This window comes from Manis pentadactyla, chromosome 8 (genome assembly GCF_030020395.1).
Source record: "Manis pentadactyla isolate mManPen7 chromosome 8, mManPen7.hap1, whole genome shotgun sequence".
Lineage (NCBI taxonomy): Eukaryota > Metazoa > Chordata > Mammalia > Pholidota > Manidae > Manis > Manis pentadactyla.
The window spans coordinates 54,018,954-54,035,379 of NC_080026.1; the positions used below are offsets into that span (position 1 = coordinate 54,018,954).

At 37.9% G+C, this 16,426-nt stretch overlaps 1 protein-coding gene across 4 annotated transcripts in view; it reads right to left on the reverse strand.

Moving 5' to 3' along the window:
• The window catches only part of HEATR1 (HEAT repeat containing 1), a 54,582-nt gene that overhangs the window by 8,939 nt on the left and 29,217 nt on the right, over nucleotides 1–16,426 (reverse strand). For 3 of the 4 annotated variants that reach the window (XM_036919323.2, XM_057505742.1, XM_036919321.2), the window contains exons 21-37: nucleotides 16,167–16,336; nucleotides 15,135–15,293; nucleotides 13,613–13,855; nucleotides 13,204–13,335; nucleotides 11,938–12,041; nucleotides 11,625–11,768; nucleotides 10,862–10,980; nucleotides 10,645–10,766; nucleotides 8,992–9,120; nucleotides 7,450–7,677; nucleotides 6,590–6,716; nucleotides 5,238–5,398; nucleotides 2,705–2,751; nucleotides 2,471–2,594; nucleotides 1,720–1,860; nucleotides 938–1,227; nucleotides 123–273 (exon numbers count right to left, since the gene is read on the reverse strand). In XM_036919323.2, coding sequence (XP_036775218.2) covers nucleotides 123–273; nucleotides 938–1,227; nucleotides 1,720–1,860; nucleotides 2,471–2,594; nucleotides 2,705–2,751; nucleotides 5,238–5,398; nucleotides 6,590–6,716; nucleotides 7,450–7,677; nucleotides 8,992–9,120; nucleotides 10,645–10,766; nucleotides 10,862–10,980; nucleotides 11,625–11,768; nucleotides 11,938–12,041; nucleotides 13,204–13,335; nucleotides 13,613–13,855; nucleotides 15,135–15,293; nucleotides 16,167–16,336 — 2,591 coding nt within the window. The remainder of the gene's footprint in view (nucleotides 1–122; nucleotides 274–937; nucleotides 1,228–1,719; nucleotides 1,861–2,470; nucleotides 2,595–2,704; nucleotides 2,752–5,237; nucleotides 5,399–6,589; nucleotides 6,717–7,449; nucleotides 7,678–8,991; nucleotides 9,121–10,644; nucleotides 10,767–10,861; nucleotides 10,981–11,624; nucleotides 11,769–11,937; nucleotides 12,042–13,203; nucleotides 13,336–13,612; nucleotides 13,856–15,134; nucleotides 15,294–16,166; nucleotides 16,337–16,426) is intronic. The other variant, XM_036919324.2, reaches the window with a different exon arrangement.

Sequence of the window (16,426 nt, forward strand, 5' to 3'; positions counted from 1 at the left end):
ATGGGAAAGAAAGAGGCACATAACAGACACTAAAAACTGAAAGTACAAATAAATTTATTACGTCTGTCATTTGTCCCTTTCTCCACCACCACAAACAGCATGTCATGGTCACTGTGGCTCACCTGTGACAGAACACCTTCGAGGTAGGGGCTGATGAAGTGTGGGAGAGTCTCAACAACCTTCTGCACAGCTGCCAAAGCGCTGAGCAAGTAGACTTCTCCAGAGACCTGCTCGCTGGTATTTTTCATTGTTGCCAGCAATGATGGCATCAGGCTAGAAATAAAGAACATGAGTTCTAGAGTAACTAAGCAGCAAGAAAGAATGGAGAATGGAATAGAAGTCATTATGAAAAAATTCCAACATCTGTGCTCATGTCCCAGCCTACAAAACGCTGTCTGCACATTATGTGACTAGAGCGAGAAATCCCCCAGGGCCTACAGCACTGACATAACAGTCATTTTAAAAAACATCTTTCAAAATTTAACACTTGCTGTGTCAGGCACTCTGCAAAAAGCCTTACAAGCACTCCCCCCATGGGAATTCCATGAGGTAGATACTGTCTCAGTTGTTTAAACAGGCTAAGTAACCTGCCCAGGCTACACAGCTGGTAAACACCAAAGCCAAGGAGAGTCAGAAGCATCCCACTTCTGAATGTGGTAGCGGGAGGCAGCTTTTGCTCTACTGGGTGGGCCTGTAGAGAAAGGAGCTTCACCCACTGCTTCCTATTTACAATGGTCAAAGGGAAGCAAAAATTAAGGGATAGTAAATACGGTAAAGGTAAATGAGAATGTTCCTTCAGTTTGAAGAAAAGATCAGTTTTTAAAGAAATTTGATTTTATGTTACTGCTACTTACAGAAAGGTTACTAAGATAGGATTTTTCAATTTGTACCAGAAACCCTAGGTAATGGTTCCTCTTCCAGGTCCTAGTCAGCATACCTGGGAAGCTGAGGGATGGCCAGTGCTTCGAGGGTAGCAGCCACCTCTGCTACACACAGCAGGGCACTTCCCAAGACATTTTTCTCTTCTTTTGATTTTGGAGCAATCAGTTTCACTGTTGTGTTCAGCACTGAGACAAAATACTCTGGATTTTCGGCACCAAAATTCTTGCATAAGAGTTTTAGGGTATACAAAGCTGTTTGTCTGTTTATTGCTTGTTCTTCTATCGCCTTTTTTTTATGCTGCACAATGGCCAAAAGGACTGGAACCAGTTTTAGGAAACGATAAACCTGAAGAGGACAGCCAAATTCCCAAATAATTAAAGCTGCAAAAAAAAATACTAACTGATTTTTCCTTTGGTACTGCTTGAGACTAAATGGAAATCAAACCAAGAGGTCCTAATTCACACAATTATATACAAGCAACTGTTTCTCCATCTGCTTTATCTACTGCTAAGCCAGTGCATGTGCTGGTGACCAAATTTCTGACTTAAAGAAAGCATCCTATTGGTTTACAGTAAAAGAGAATTAGAATTATGCTAAAGCTAAGGCAATGCATGGTTTATATTAAGCAAGAATTCCATTAAGCTGAAATTCCATTCTAAACTCATATATATACTATTAGAATTAATAGCACATTTTAAACACACTTGTCGCAGCATTATGTTGAGACAATAATATGCCAACTTAAATTGTATCGCTGGACAAACTGAAGGGAGTTAAATGCTGCTCTTTGATAGAGCAAAAAATGGTAAATGTGTCTGATATACACTCTTCACTTACGATTTTCTTTTTCCAGGATGTATTCTGCTGTAGCTTGTTGTTCAAAAGATCCAATGCTTTCCGGCGAACAGATGGCAGTGGGTTACCCAGCAGCCCTTTGATCACAGAAATGAATGTTTCTGGGGGCAGCAAGGCATTGACCTATAGAGCAGTTTTAACAAAAAAAGTTAAAAAAGGGAAGGTGGACTCAGATTAAGATAGACTTCACTCAGTGTATACCTTCTAGGCACCAGGGATTTTCATACACATTTTCTTATTTAATTCTTACACTAACCCTTCAGCAGTCATTACTAATCACATTTATTAAAAACAAACAGTAACAAAACTGATGCTAAGAGTAACTGAATTGCTCAATGACATATACCTAATTTGGCTAGATTTTGAACAGTGATCCTAATGTCCAGGCCAGTGACATTTCTAATGTACCACATACTCTGCCTAATAGGTAATTTTACTTATTCCATTTGAATTAGTGAAACATTATATAGTAGTAAATGACTGAATATTCAAAGCATTGTATTTGAGGTACACATTCTCATAATTGGTAGGGAAACAACTGTATCAGACAGATTTATTTTTAGTCATCAAGAGAATCTTTTCCAAGAAAAATCTGAGCATTACATTAAGAGAAGCTACTGATAAGTTTATTTTCAAAGTAAAACTTTGTTAGTTTCATAATGACACAAATATGGCCTTACAGTGACATAAAAATGGCAACAAAACACAGTAGCAGGGAGACATGAAAACCTACCTTATCCAACATGTCATAAGCTTTACTGAGTAGTGCTCGCCAAAACTTCACAGTTAGTTTGTCTGCATTTTTCTCCACAGACTGTGCTACAGTATTAATATAGCCAAGAACTGTTTCTAACAACCTAAAACACAGGAGACTTGTATAAGAGTTCGACGTACTACTTTTCCAGCTTTTTGAGAAAAAGGTTGAAGTTATTGCCAAATAAAAACTCAAAAGAGGAAAGTAACATACCTCTGTTCAAGGCCTTTTAAAACCTGAGGACCACCACTTTCAACTACCTACTTTTAAAAGAAGGCATCATTAGAACAGTATGGAAACTAATAATAAAACAACCACTTCAACAGGCTCAATGAAACTCATCTAAGATTGTTCAACTCATACTTCCCAGTGACTGTTTTCTGATGTTACAATTTGCCAGGTTCAGATCATCACCACTATTCTGTAGTAACTATTTCCCTTAATTACATTCTATTCAATTTTAATTAGTCTAGAGGTATTTATAATATCTGTAAAGTACTACAAAGATTCAGAAAAATACAGCAAGCAACCCACACTCATTTTACCCACTGCTTTAATGAAATGCTAATCTTCCCTTAGCTCATAGCTAATTTTCAGATTTTAGTTATGAATGCAGCTGTGGTCCCCTATGCACTACTCCCTAATCCTGTTCTCCACTACCTAGCCCTACTAACTTGCCTATGCTGTTAAACGTTATCAGACAGTACATATCACTCATCAACATGCTTTTCTGGTAATACCAGACTTTTGAGATCTCTCTATAGTGATTTATATTGGTCTAGTTCATTTTAACTGTTCACAGTATTCCTCTATACCACAACTTGTTTATTCATTCACCTCTTTTGGTAAGCATTCAGTTTATGTACTTTTTGTTATAACAATGTTAAAAAAGAACATTTTTACTTGTCTTCTTGAGCATCTAGGTAGGTGTGTATACCTGAGAATGGGAACTGTTAGATCATAGATGGTCTTTAACCCGACTGGACACTGCCAAGTGCTTCCTGAAGTGGTTGTACTGAGACTCACACTACCCACGCTCTGTGCACAAACGACCAAGTCCCCACTGCCCTGCCACTTCCTGGTGTTGACAAGTTTAAAATTTTTGCTAATCTGATGGACATTATTGTGGCCTCTCATTTAATTCCCATTTTCCTTCTTACTAGGGAAGTTCTGTTGTATATTCACTGACCATTTGTGATTCAACTTTAGTGAATCCATGTTCTTTGTCAGTTGTTCTAATGGAAACGTATGCTTTTTGATTTATGCACTGCAACACTCTTAGCCTATGGCTTTCTTTTCATTTTGTTTATGGTAGCATTTTGCTGAACCAAAGTTTTTAAGAAATTATTCTCCATCCTCTGGTCACAATGTTCCTCTTGATTTTCTTCCAAAAGTTGTAAGTGTTCCTTTTCACACAAGTTTTAACCTACCTAAAATTTTCTTTTGTATATAAGTGTGAGATCAGTCTTTTTTCCTCACATGGAAAAATCATGCAAGCTCTAGTTCTTGGACAGGTCTCTTTTCCCACTGCTTTGTTTTGCCACCTGCCACATAACACATTTCTTACATGTGCACGTGTGTCTGGGCTTAGACTTCAGTCACACTGGTCATTTTGATTGCTCTTGCAGCTCCACTGCCCATGGCAAACTTGCTTGATATAAAACAGGATCTACACTGATCCCATAAGTGAGCTTGCTATGCATTTGCTGATTCTTAAGCTTCATTTCTTTTGCTGAATAGAAACAATGACAGAGGACATTGCTATTCCAGATTTTCTCTCTCATCATGAATTATGATGTAAACTCGTTTCTCAGAGGTATATTTATCAGGCCATGGAAGCTCCCATCTATCTTCCATGGCCTGATAAATGGAAGCATAAGTAAGTATTGAATTTACTGAATTACTTCTCTGTAAATATTTTAAATATCATGTGGTTTCCCCTCTTGATCTGTTCATGCACTGTAACATATGTATAACACAGATACTCTAATGGTAAACTGCTCTTGTATTCCTGGTCATGACCCTGATCCTTCTTTTTCTCTCATTATTTCTTTCTTTCTCCATTTTATTTTTCTATTTCCTTCTCGTTGTTTAAAGTTTAACATTAAACAGAAAGGTGCACAAATCAAATGTATGGCACACAACAAAGAGTGTATTATCAGCACCACAGAATCCCTCTTCTTCTTGGCCCCTATTACTACCTTTCCCCTCTTCCCAAAGACAAATACTATCCTTACTTCTAAAATCAGATCTGTTCTGCCTGTTTCTGAACTTTATACAACTGGAGTCACAGGATGTGTTTTTCTGTGTCTGCTTTCTTTTTCAATATGATATGAGATTCATCAGATGTCATGGAGGTTCACGGGCATCCACCTACAGAGGCAGATGATACCTTTTCCCACTCCAATGCTGACAGTCTCTTGGGTTGTTGTCAGTTCTGGGCAACCATGAATCATGTGCTCATGAACATTCTTGCTGGTATCTTCTGGTTCATATGTTCATACATTTCTGTTGGGTTGATACCACTCAGAGTGGAATTACTGAGTCAGAGGGTTTATATATATGCAACCTTAGAAGAGCACACAGGTTTTTCATGGTTAACTGGATTATTTTTTTCCATTATTTTTTAAAGGTATGCCCCACATCTTCATGAGGTATGTGCCACACTATTTCTACTAGTATAAAACATAGTTCCTTCAGAAAAGCAAAATTATTTTGTCATAAACACATTTAAAGAACACATCACCTTTCTGATAAAATTATTGGAAGCCAGGAGCTGAGACATGAAGGACACTGACAAAAATTTAAAATGCCGTAGTTGCTTGCTAGTGTGAGTGTCTATGTTAAAAATCTGTAGCATGTCTTCTTGTGATTCACTCTTACTAGAGACTGCTTTGGGAATGGTTTCTGAAAAAGAGCAACAAAACAAGTGACCTCATTCATCTTCAACCTGACTCTTTAGTGTAGACATAATGAGCATGATAAATGGGATACAATTTTCAGAGAGAAATTTGTGAATCTGTTTCACCCTCTTGTAAACTAGTGAATGATGTTAAGTGTATAATGCTGTTAAGTTACCAACAGCCCTGAGAATAGTGTAGGACAAAAACAAAAACAGAGCAACTGACATAAGTAAATGGAAGACACGAAAATTACAATAGGGCCTTTAAATGCTGGCTCTACATGTGATTCTGAAGCCTGAGGTATTTATACTTGGTGACCCACAGTAGGCTGATATGGGTCATCTCCAGCCTTCAACACTTAATTCTGAAAGTCTGAAGATGTGTATCCTAAAACTCTGTAGAATCCCATATTCAAATCTAATATAAAAAGGTTGGGAGCGTAGTGTCTGGGAGTCCATGGTAGGCCACTTGAAAACCACTGTCCTAAGAGTGCCTCAAAAATGAAGCCTTCTTCCTTAAGCATGTCACCACACACAGCTCTCCAGGCACCTTCCTTGTCTGTCCTTGCCAAACCTGAGCCCACTACAGGTGAGACAAGTCACTTCCTGGCCAAGCAAAGAAGACAGGACAAGCAGCTGGCCACTTGGGAAACAGTCCCTGTGGAGGTGTTTTGTATGTTCTTTCTAATACACCTTGCTTTTCTGCTTCTAAGGGCAGAGAACTAAGAACCTTCAGCCTATCCACCCTTTAAGCCAGTCTCACTGGTGCTTCAATTAGTGGAAATTTCTTCAAGACTCCCATATATGGTAAAATTTAAATTTTACCACTATCTTTTATTTCTTCTTGTAAATGTCTTAACAGATATTTTAATGGGAAACTAAGAGAGAGTTGATAAGGTCCTGCTAACTTGCTGTCACTTTGCTGTAATTGATCCAACACTCCACAGCCAGCATCTCAGGGCAAAGACACAGAGGTGTAAGAGCCAAGTAGACAGAAAAGGCAAGTGGAAATCCTACTTATAACTCCTCATATGGATCTGAGAATATACACAATCATATATTCAAATTAAAAATTAGTCGCTTACTTTAAAGAATCCTTCTAAAGAGGCACTAAGACTTCTAAGTATAACCTGCATTGTCTTTTCTTTTTCTTGAATTTCAGATTAAATAGTAATTAACACCTGATTTATGCCTACCTTCTTTTTCCTCTGGCAGCTTTATTAAGTACTGGAGGATATTCATCAAGCTTTGTATCTGATGCTGGACACCAAATTCACAACAGACGGAAATCCAAAATTCAGTGTCTGCCTCTAAAATAGCATCCTATATAGAGAACAGAAATAGGTAATAAAACTATACCTATCAAATTTATGTTACTTTATAAGCAGAAATAAGGGAAATGTTTTAAAAATTCCTTAGTATGCAAAGGTACTACCTATTGTTCCTCATGGTCATGGGTAGAAGCAGATGAATGGGTTACTGCGCTCCTTGCATAAAAAAGTCAATGTATGAACACTGCTGAGGGTGTAATTCCAGAATCACGTGCATCATGACTTCTGGTAGAACTGAACATACTACTGAATATGGTCTAGAGCTATTCCTAGATCCCATGTCTAAGAAGTCAGTCATTTAACAGTCCTGGACCTAGATGCCGACCCTCATCTATCCAAAAAGGGCTCTTCAAAACAATCACTGTGTCTTCAGGATTTCGACAATGCCTACACTCCTCTCTTTCCCCATGAAAAAGTGGCCCTTAAAACCACTTTCAAGAGACACAATTTAATCACTTTACAGTCATACTCTGCTGGGCTTAAAACAGAATAACCCAGTATGGCACCAGGCCTGTTTTATAAACAAGTCCCCACAGCAGATGACTCACAGTGCCACAGGCTCTGAAAGCAATGCTGAAGAATGTCAAACCACATCTGACACTTCTGAGCAAGCACTGTTTAATAATGCACATCAAGCGTTACTAGCCCCACATTTAAACTGGAAAACATCGCACAATCTGTGTGAAACATCACTTTCCGTCTTACCAGCCCCCCTATATTCTGACCTTTTCTCCATAGGCAGCTGTTAGCACTGTTTTAGTGACATATTGTTCAAAAAGCAAGATGAGGAGAACCCAGAGGAATCTTTCTGCACCCAGCGTGTCAACAAGCTGGACAAGGACAGGCAGGCGCCTGTGCTCGGGAACATGTGGCAGTGCATCCACAAATACACCGATGATTTTCATTGCGACTTCTTCCACGTTTCTCGTAACTTCCACAGTGTCTCCATCAGACTGCAGAGCAGCAAGTAGGCACGGTGAGCAGGAGCACACAACCCTCCACAAAGCAAGCATAAAGTGGGTGCAACAAGACCTTCGGACGTGCCCCAAGAAAGCCCTCAAAAGAATTTTAATAATCAAAGACCTACCAGTAGATCTCCAGTGAGTACAAATTATGCCTAGGCACTGTTAGGCCCTGAGGGGAATGTAATCAAGTGTGGGACGTGAGCCCTGCCCCAAAGTGTGGGAGATTTATCATCTGTATTGGAACAAGACACACATGCAAAAAGAGAAAAGGAGGAACTAAATGGTAGGTGACAAATATGTAGCACCAATAACAAGTCTGCTCTCAGGCCATCTCAGAGGCTGTACAAATCAAGCAGGATTTGTGTTTTGCCTCGAGAAGAATGGGTACAATTGAGATAGAGTACAGAAAGATCATCAACTTCCTGCTGCTTTCAGAGGCTCAAATCACTTTACTCTGGTACTGTGCTCTGAGTATAGCTGATAAATGAATGAAAGAATGAATAAATACTTGAATGAATGAATAAACTAATGCCCTCTACTTTTAGCTGTGTCAACTCGCCACCAAATCAATCTACAGAACATTTTTCATACACACTGTGTATACTCCCAAGCCATGCCTTTTTGCATGCTATTGACGACTCAGCCATTTCCCTGAGCAAATCCTATCCATCTTTCATACCAGTTCAAATTCTGTTTCTTATATAACTCCGGTCTGGCCCATAAGGACCTTCCCCTATTCTAAACTCTTCACATTTATCTACTTTATTGGCATATATGGTATTAATGCATAAGTTTTTGGTTTTTTTTAATCTGTGCCCTGTACTTGCCAATTTGTTGGACACAGAGACCATCAACTGAATTAAAAATAGACAATGTTGAATATGGTCATCCCTGAAATGGTAAATAATGTGAGAAAAGACACTAATGACAAGTGGATGCAAACAAAAAACTCAAGATGTCCACGCTCTTTCACATCCTCCAGGCTGCTTTTTAGTTCCAATGTGTTCATTCCTTACTGGCAGCGACTACATCTCACTCATCTGAGCTCTTTAAATATTATAGGATGCTTGCAAAATGCTGACTTGGCTGCACAGCAGAACTAGCTATGAATGTTTCTTCTTGTTTTTGGAAAAGACATTATTTCTAAGATTACTTCACCATTCTAAAATTTAAGAGGCACAAATACTTGAGCATTGAAGAAAGGCTTTTAATGTCACTTGTTTACTTCTACTTGAATTTCGTACCATGTAAAATTTTAAAACTTAAAAAAATACTACTAATGATGGTATAAAGACAGCTTACGTGAATAAGTGCAGGAATAACCATTTTCACTGTCTTGTTAATAACTTGAAAGCTGTAAGTATCATCCAGACGCATGACATTGGCTCCCATAAATGTAAAAATAGACATGATATTGTGTAGAACTTTATCCTGAAAGAAAATAAATCCTTCAACATTTTCTATCTTAAACACATCAAATATCAATGACTCAGCAATAAAGAGAACGTTACAAATGAGCAAGGTCAAAGATAAACAAATGGTCAATTAGCACAAAAAAAGATGCTCAACATTATTAGTCATTAGGGAAATGCAAAATCCAAATCACAAGACACTACACCCACCAGATGACTAATAAAAGACAGACAGTAACAACCATCAGCAAGGATGTGGAGGAATCAGAATGCTCATAACTGCTGGTGGGTGCAAAAAGGTGCAGGTGTTTTGGAAAATAGTCTTGGCAGTTCCTTAGAAAGTTGAAGTCAACATTAACTTATGACCCAGTAACACCACTCCCAGGTACACACCAAAGAGAACTGAAAACATGCTCACACAAAGCCTCACAAATGAATGTCCACAGCAGCGTAACTCATAATAGCTAGAAAGTGAAAACTTAAATGTCCATCAGCTGATGAACAGATAAACAAAATGTGGTATCTCCATACAATGGACTATTATTCAGCCACAGGGAGGAATATTATGCCAAGGGAAAAAAGTCAGAAACTATTAGGCCATGTGAAAAGAAGTCAGAACACAAAAAGAGCCACATACGATATGATTCCATTTGTAGATGTCCAAAATAGGTAAATCCACAGAGGGAAACTGGGTTAGTGGCTGTCAGTGGCAGGGGCTGTGGTGGTACAGGGAATGGGGAGTGACCGCTAACGGGCACAGGGTTTCTTTGGGGGATGACATAAGTCTTCTGGAAGTAGATAATGGCAATGGTTATATAACATGTTGAATATACTAAAACCTCTGACTTGTACACTTTAAATGGTTGCATTTCATGGCACACAAAATATATTTCAATAAAAATAAAGGAAAAAATATCAATAATTGTTTCTGGATTATCAACCCTTTTGAGACACTCTCTTCCAAGAAAAGAAAAATCCCATACACATAAAATCTTGCACATGATTTCAGTGAATCAAGAGGCCCCCTAAACCTCATGGAGGGCCTCAGGTTGAGAATCTCTGACCTAAAATCTCTAATATGAAGGTAGTTTCAATCTCTCCAAAAATCTTTAAATGATGTCTTTCTCTAAGGGACATGACTAATTTGAGGTAATTTATAATTGAATTCACTTTCTTAAGTCACTGGTTGAAAGCTGTTTGAGAAGTAATGGGAGAGTAATTTCCCAAATAACACTACTACTACCACCTCCTGGATAGCTATGCTGAGCCAGGCACCATGCTAAGTGCCAATCCTAAATTACCCAATGGCACCCTTACAGTAACCTGTTAAGAAGGGTGCTGTTACTCCCTTTATGAAAAGAGGAACCAAACCTTTAGGAAGATCAGCCAGCTCGCACTGTCTCGGCTAATTAAGAGAGGGCAGAGTCCCACCAGCAGTGTGAGATCCTCAAGTTCACTGAATTCAAACCAGTGGGTACTTATGCATTTCCATGGAAGAAAGTATCTGCAATATCTGCTGAAGTCTCAAATCATTAGTACTTACTGGGAATATTCCAGCAACTGTACCCAAAAGTAAAAGGGCATGGTGGTGGGTCTGAGGCATCTCTGAAACACGGATGCACTGAACTATCAATTCCACATTGAACTTCTCCTCATCTAGAACATCTACAGTGGTGAGAAATAAAAGATCTGTAAGTGGGAGGGACATTCATCCTCTAAGTAGATAATTTTTCTACGCTTTCCTTTCAAAAAGTACATACCTTTTGGTATTTTGCTGCCATCTGAAGAGAGTTTCTGGCAGATGTTGAGCAAACAACTTAGAATTAATTGTTTGGTGTATTCCATATTTCCCTGCTCCGGGGGCAAAGGTTCTAAACACCTTCAGGATGCCAGGAAGGGAGATGATGGGAAATTAAAGAGTTGTACTATTTCATTGATGCATTAGTGACCACTGTCCAGAACACACTGAATTATAGTAACTACAATATAAGCATTCAGCATAAAGTCTATCAGGAAGAGGTAAGATTTCTAACTCTTCACTTGCACATAAAGGCAAGCACTTGTGTCACATTATCTCCCTTCTCTATTGCGCTTTCCATCCACCTGTTTAGAACATTAGAGGACAACCTTGAGAATTACTTTGCTTTTCAGATGAAAGCACATGTCCACAATTCAATGACATAGCTCTCCATCTAGTGATTTACACCCCCCCAAAAAAAGTGGGTGCCACACTGTATCTTTAAATACATGTAATGATGCCCCAAGGACATGGTATCAAAAGTAAGAAAGCTGTAAGGTGAGTGGTCATTTTCTACATAATACAGAATAAAGGTCATTATTGGTGACCAGCAATGGGTACCTAAACCACTCTTTTAATGTTTCAACTACAGTATTTAACCTGCTCTATTTTATAGACTAGATAAGCAAGAAGATAATCTGTTGAAAAGAGAAAGTTAAATAAAATATAAGATGTGCAAGAATTAGAATTCTGTTCTCTCAGGGGTCAGAGGCAAGTGTCATTACCTCGACAGCAGGTTAAAAAGAGTTGGTATCAGAATCTGAGGACTTTTAAGTTTCTTTTTATGCTGCAGTAATTCTAGGATGAGGGTTACTCTTTGCCAGTAAGAATCTCCAACTTCCTGAATGGACTCCAGATCTTGTGATTTTCTGGAAAACATATAAGATAAAAAACTGGAAAAGCAAGCACTAGCAATACTAAGTAAAAATTATCATATCTGATTTTGCCAAATTGTTGGGTATCAAAAAAACCAACAGTTTTTTAATATTCAAGGCCTGGGGAACAACAGTATGTTTTCACTGCATTCACATTCCTTACTTCTGCTGCATTTTTTGCCTTCTTGTTTGCTGAATTGTGCCTAAGGACTTAGTTTTATCTGGTGGCTCCAGCTCTATTCTGACTTGTTCAGCATTAACAGAAATCTGAAATAGAAAGAAGAATGGCTGATGATACAATCCACAGGATTAAATTAGAGCAGTACATATTATTTAAAAAGACACAATGAAAACATTTATGTCCACTTTTCTGCCTCCCTATGACTCTAGAGGCCAGACCAGCTGCCTGAGGTGAACACCACTATTTCCTATGTAGTCTTTTGGAAATTTACATATGCCAACAGCTGTATAGAGTAAAAACAAAACAGTACACAAATAGGAGCATAGTATACACTGCTCTGTACTTAATTTGTTTCACTTAATGTATTTTAGAAATTTGTTAAAATTTTGAGAACTATTGAATCTGGATACTGGGACTTTACTATTATCTGTTTTTGTGAACTTATTTTCCTAAAAATCACAACAAAACAAAACACAGAATAACTAGGTGGTTTTTCTGATATACAGCCTAGGTTTCAGTATACAGTTGATCCTTGAACAACACAGCTTTGAACTGTACAGGGCCATGTATACATGGGCTTTTTTCAATAAATACAGTGGAAAATTGGAGACCTACAACAATTTGAAAAAACATTTTCTCTAGCTTACTTTAAGAATACGTTATATAATACATACTGACATACAAAGTATGTGTTAATCAACTGTCTATGTTATTGTAAGGTTTCTGGCCAACAGCAGGGGCCATCAGTAGTTAAGTTTTTGGGGAGCCAAAAGTTATACTCAGATTTTCAACCACACGGGGGATTAGGACCCCTAAAGCCTGCATTGTTTGAATCAGCTGTACATATAAACCAATGAGCAGATTCTCAATTCCATTACCTATTTATTTAGTTAAGGTAATACCTATTTATTTAGTTAAGGTAATACCTATTTAAATTAAGAATAACCTATTATCAGTTGAATATCAAGTCACTACTCATTCCTATTCCTTGCTTAAGACAAGTACAACCACCTAATATGACTAAGATCCAAACCAAGACTCATACCCTACCTGGTTAAAACTGTAACTATTTCATACAATAAAAATAATGAAGATATTGCACTTTTCTATGACCTAGTTTCCCAAGATTCTTGTTAGTGGTAAAATCTGACTTCCTAAAAGCATCATAAAATGGAGGAGATGCTTTTAACATATTACTTGAAAGAGAAAGAACATAAATAAACAAATTGCAGAAAGTATGCAACTCACCCCTTTAAAAACACTGCTAATAGTCTGAGCACAATGTGAATTTTTACAGTTCACCAACAAATCAAACAACATGTGCAAAAGTTTCTGCTGAATTTTTTCATCTGCTATAGCAGCAAAAAATGGCTTTGTAATCTAGAGGAGGTAGAAAAAAGGCAACTGTGATCAACGAACAAATCTGAATTCCAAAAATGATCTCTATATCATTCTCTCTCATGATATAAAATTATTATCTATTTTGTCAGTTAAAGTGCAATTCTTTTTAATCACCCATGTACACCATTCAGTTTTGCAAAATAGGTCAAATACATGTTCCTTTAAAACATGTCCAGTCCACTTTATCTTCTCCAAGTAAAACATTACAAGGGCTTAAAAGCGTGAAATGCTTTGGTTTCGCAAAGAACTCACTGACCTTTTCAAGGGCTGTAATCTGAATGGACGATATTCCTGTGCAAAGTTCGCTTGTTGTGTGCAAGGCTTTGATAAATACATCTAGACTCTTTGGGTCTTTATGTAAGAGAGGAGCTGAATATTCGTTATATTTCCCCAGAATGAGATGCAAAACAATGGCCTCATCTTTCAGGACAGCTGTGGGCTCCTTCTGGATCTTTTCTAATAGTTGTTCAACCATAGGCAATAGCTGAGAAAGTACCATCTAAAATTTGGACAAATTATTAATTGTTATTTATAGTGATACATGCCACTTGCTTAACAAAGACATCCAAAGATATTAGGTTGGAAGACTGGGAGCTTAGCCTGGAGGAAAAATTCATGATCTCCTGGACCTGGGGATGGCTATTAACCCCATTAAATACTCAGGACCCCTCTGATAGTTCAGTTTATAACAGTCAAAAGCTCCAAATCCTTCAGAGATGAGCGAAGTAATTTGTGTGTCCCAAGACTTTTTAAAAACAGGAAATACAAACTAAACTTTCAAGCTATGAAGTTTAACTTTCTCTAAAACACTACACACTTTCCCAAACAATGTTTCCCACTGGTATAATATAAATTATGTATGTGAAATCTTTAATAACAAACAAAGAGCCAGCAAATAATGACTTGTGGGCCAAATCCAGAACATCTGTTTTTGTGCATTTTGTTTACTGAAACACAGCTGTGCTCATGTGTTTAGATATGTCTTTGGCCACAATACAAAGGTAGTGCTGAGTATCTCCAACAGAGACTGTACGGCCTGTAGAGCCTAAAATATTCACTGTTTGGTCCTTTAAAGAACAAGACTCTGCCATCTCCTAGTTTAACCTATACCAGGGATGACACGGAACTGATAAATGCCATCTGTTTGCTCCCACCAGGAAAATATAATCAAGTAGTTCTCACTCCATTTTACCCATTTAATTTCTCCAGGCTGCATTCAACCCCAGGCTAGTGAAGCAGAGAGGTGTTTTTGGAATACTAGGATGAGGAACATTTTCTCTGCTGACTGGCACATAGCATTACATAAACAAGTGTTTCATAACCTCTTTTCTATTACAAGTGTCCTTGGCAACATAATGAAAGCTAAGGCTTTTCCCCCCAGAAAAATATATAACCACATACCTTTTAAAAATGAGCGAATGATTTTGGGACATTCAGACTCTGTGGTCCAAACATACTACCTTGTGAAGAATAGACACAAACCAACAGTTTTTTTCAGCAGTGCATCTTCAGTGTTTTTCCCCATGTGATTTTGAAATTCACTTAAAATCAAGTGATTAGATGGGGATTAAAATGGAGAGATACTCACCAGTATTTGCTTTTTGTGTCCTGTATCATTTTTTCCATCTCAACAATGCACCCTCCCAAAACAGTAACAAACTTTTCACTTCTAAGTATATACATGTAACTCCTGCAAATTATCTTTCTCATACATAAGCATTTGAAATAACTTTTAGTAAGGTCACATGAAAAGTACAATCTACTTCAACCGCACATACCTCACCATTGACTTCTTGAAGTACTTTCATCAAATCTTTTGCTATGTAAGATGGGCTATTATTTACACAATTAAGTAGGTTTTTCAAAGTTTCAGACAACATTCGATGAGATTTCAGTTTCTTTTCTCTTTGCAGTTCCTCAAATAAAGTAGCCAAGTCCTAGGATACCAAAAAGAAAATTGCATAAAAAAGGGATAAGGGACTACAAAGGTTAAATGTACTAATTATGGAAGATTCTTTCCCAAAAGATGTGACAAGGCTTATACTTTTCCTTTTTCCCTTGAAACCTTAGTAGGAAAGGGTATTAATACTCAAGTTACTTTTCTATTAAATGCCAAATACTGGTCTTTTAGCCAATGAAAGGAGAGCAGAATTGAAACGTGGTACTGTTATCTTCTAAAAGTGGTGGGAGAAAGACGTGCAGGTACTGACACATCAGTTTCAAAATTTAGTCACTTAAAGTCGATCAAAATCCCAACAAAATGTCAAGAGAAGAAACTTGGATGGAGCTAAATAAAGGGTATTATGCTCAGTGAAATAAGCCAGGCGGAGAAAGACAAGTACCAAATTATTTCACTCATCTGTGGAGCGTAAGAACAAAGCAAAAACTGAAGGAACAAAAGAGCAGCAGACCCACAGAACCCAAGAATGGACTAATGGTTGCCAAAGGAAAAGGTGCAAAGGGACTGGGGAAGGTGGGTGGGAAGGGAGGGAGAAGGGAAATAAGGGACATTACGATTAGCACACATAATGTAGTGGGGGGCAGCACGGGGAAGGCAGTATAGCACAGAGAAGACAAGTAGTGACTCTGTAGCATCTTACCATGCTGATGGACAGTGACTGTAATGGGGTATGTGGTGGGGACTTGATAATGGGGGGAATCTAGTAACCACAATGTTGCTCATGTGATTGTATATTAATGATACAAAAAAAAAAAAAGAACAACAGTAAAAATAAAAAAGAAAAGAGAAAACTGTTCTTGTGTACATACAGGTATGTGTGCACACTCAATTTCTTTGCTGATGAGTTTACCTGAACAACATAGGTGGCATCTGAGGTGATCTCTTCTGCTTTAGGAACCAAATGATCTATTACCAGATGAAACTGGGACCCCACTCCACTGAGGGCCTGGAGACAATGAATGGCAGCCCTTCGTACTTCTTTTATGGGGCTTCCCAGACTAATGAGGAGAGAGATCACCACTAAAGCCAAAGGGAGAAATTTTAATAACAATTTAAAAAACTGAAAGTACAAAATTTAAATAGTATAAAAGGGTACATGATGAAAAATTT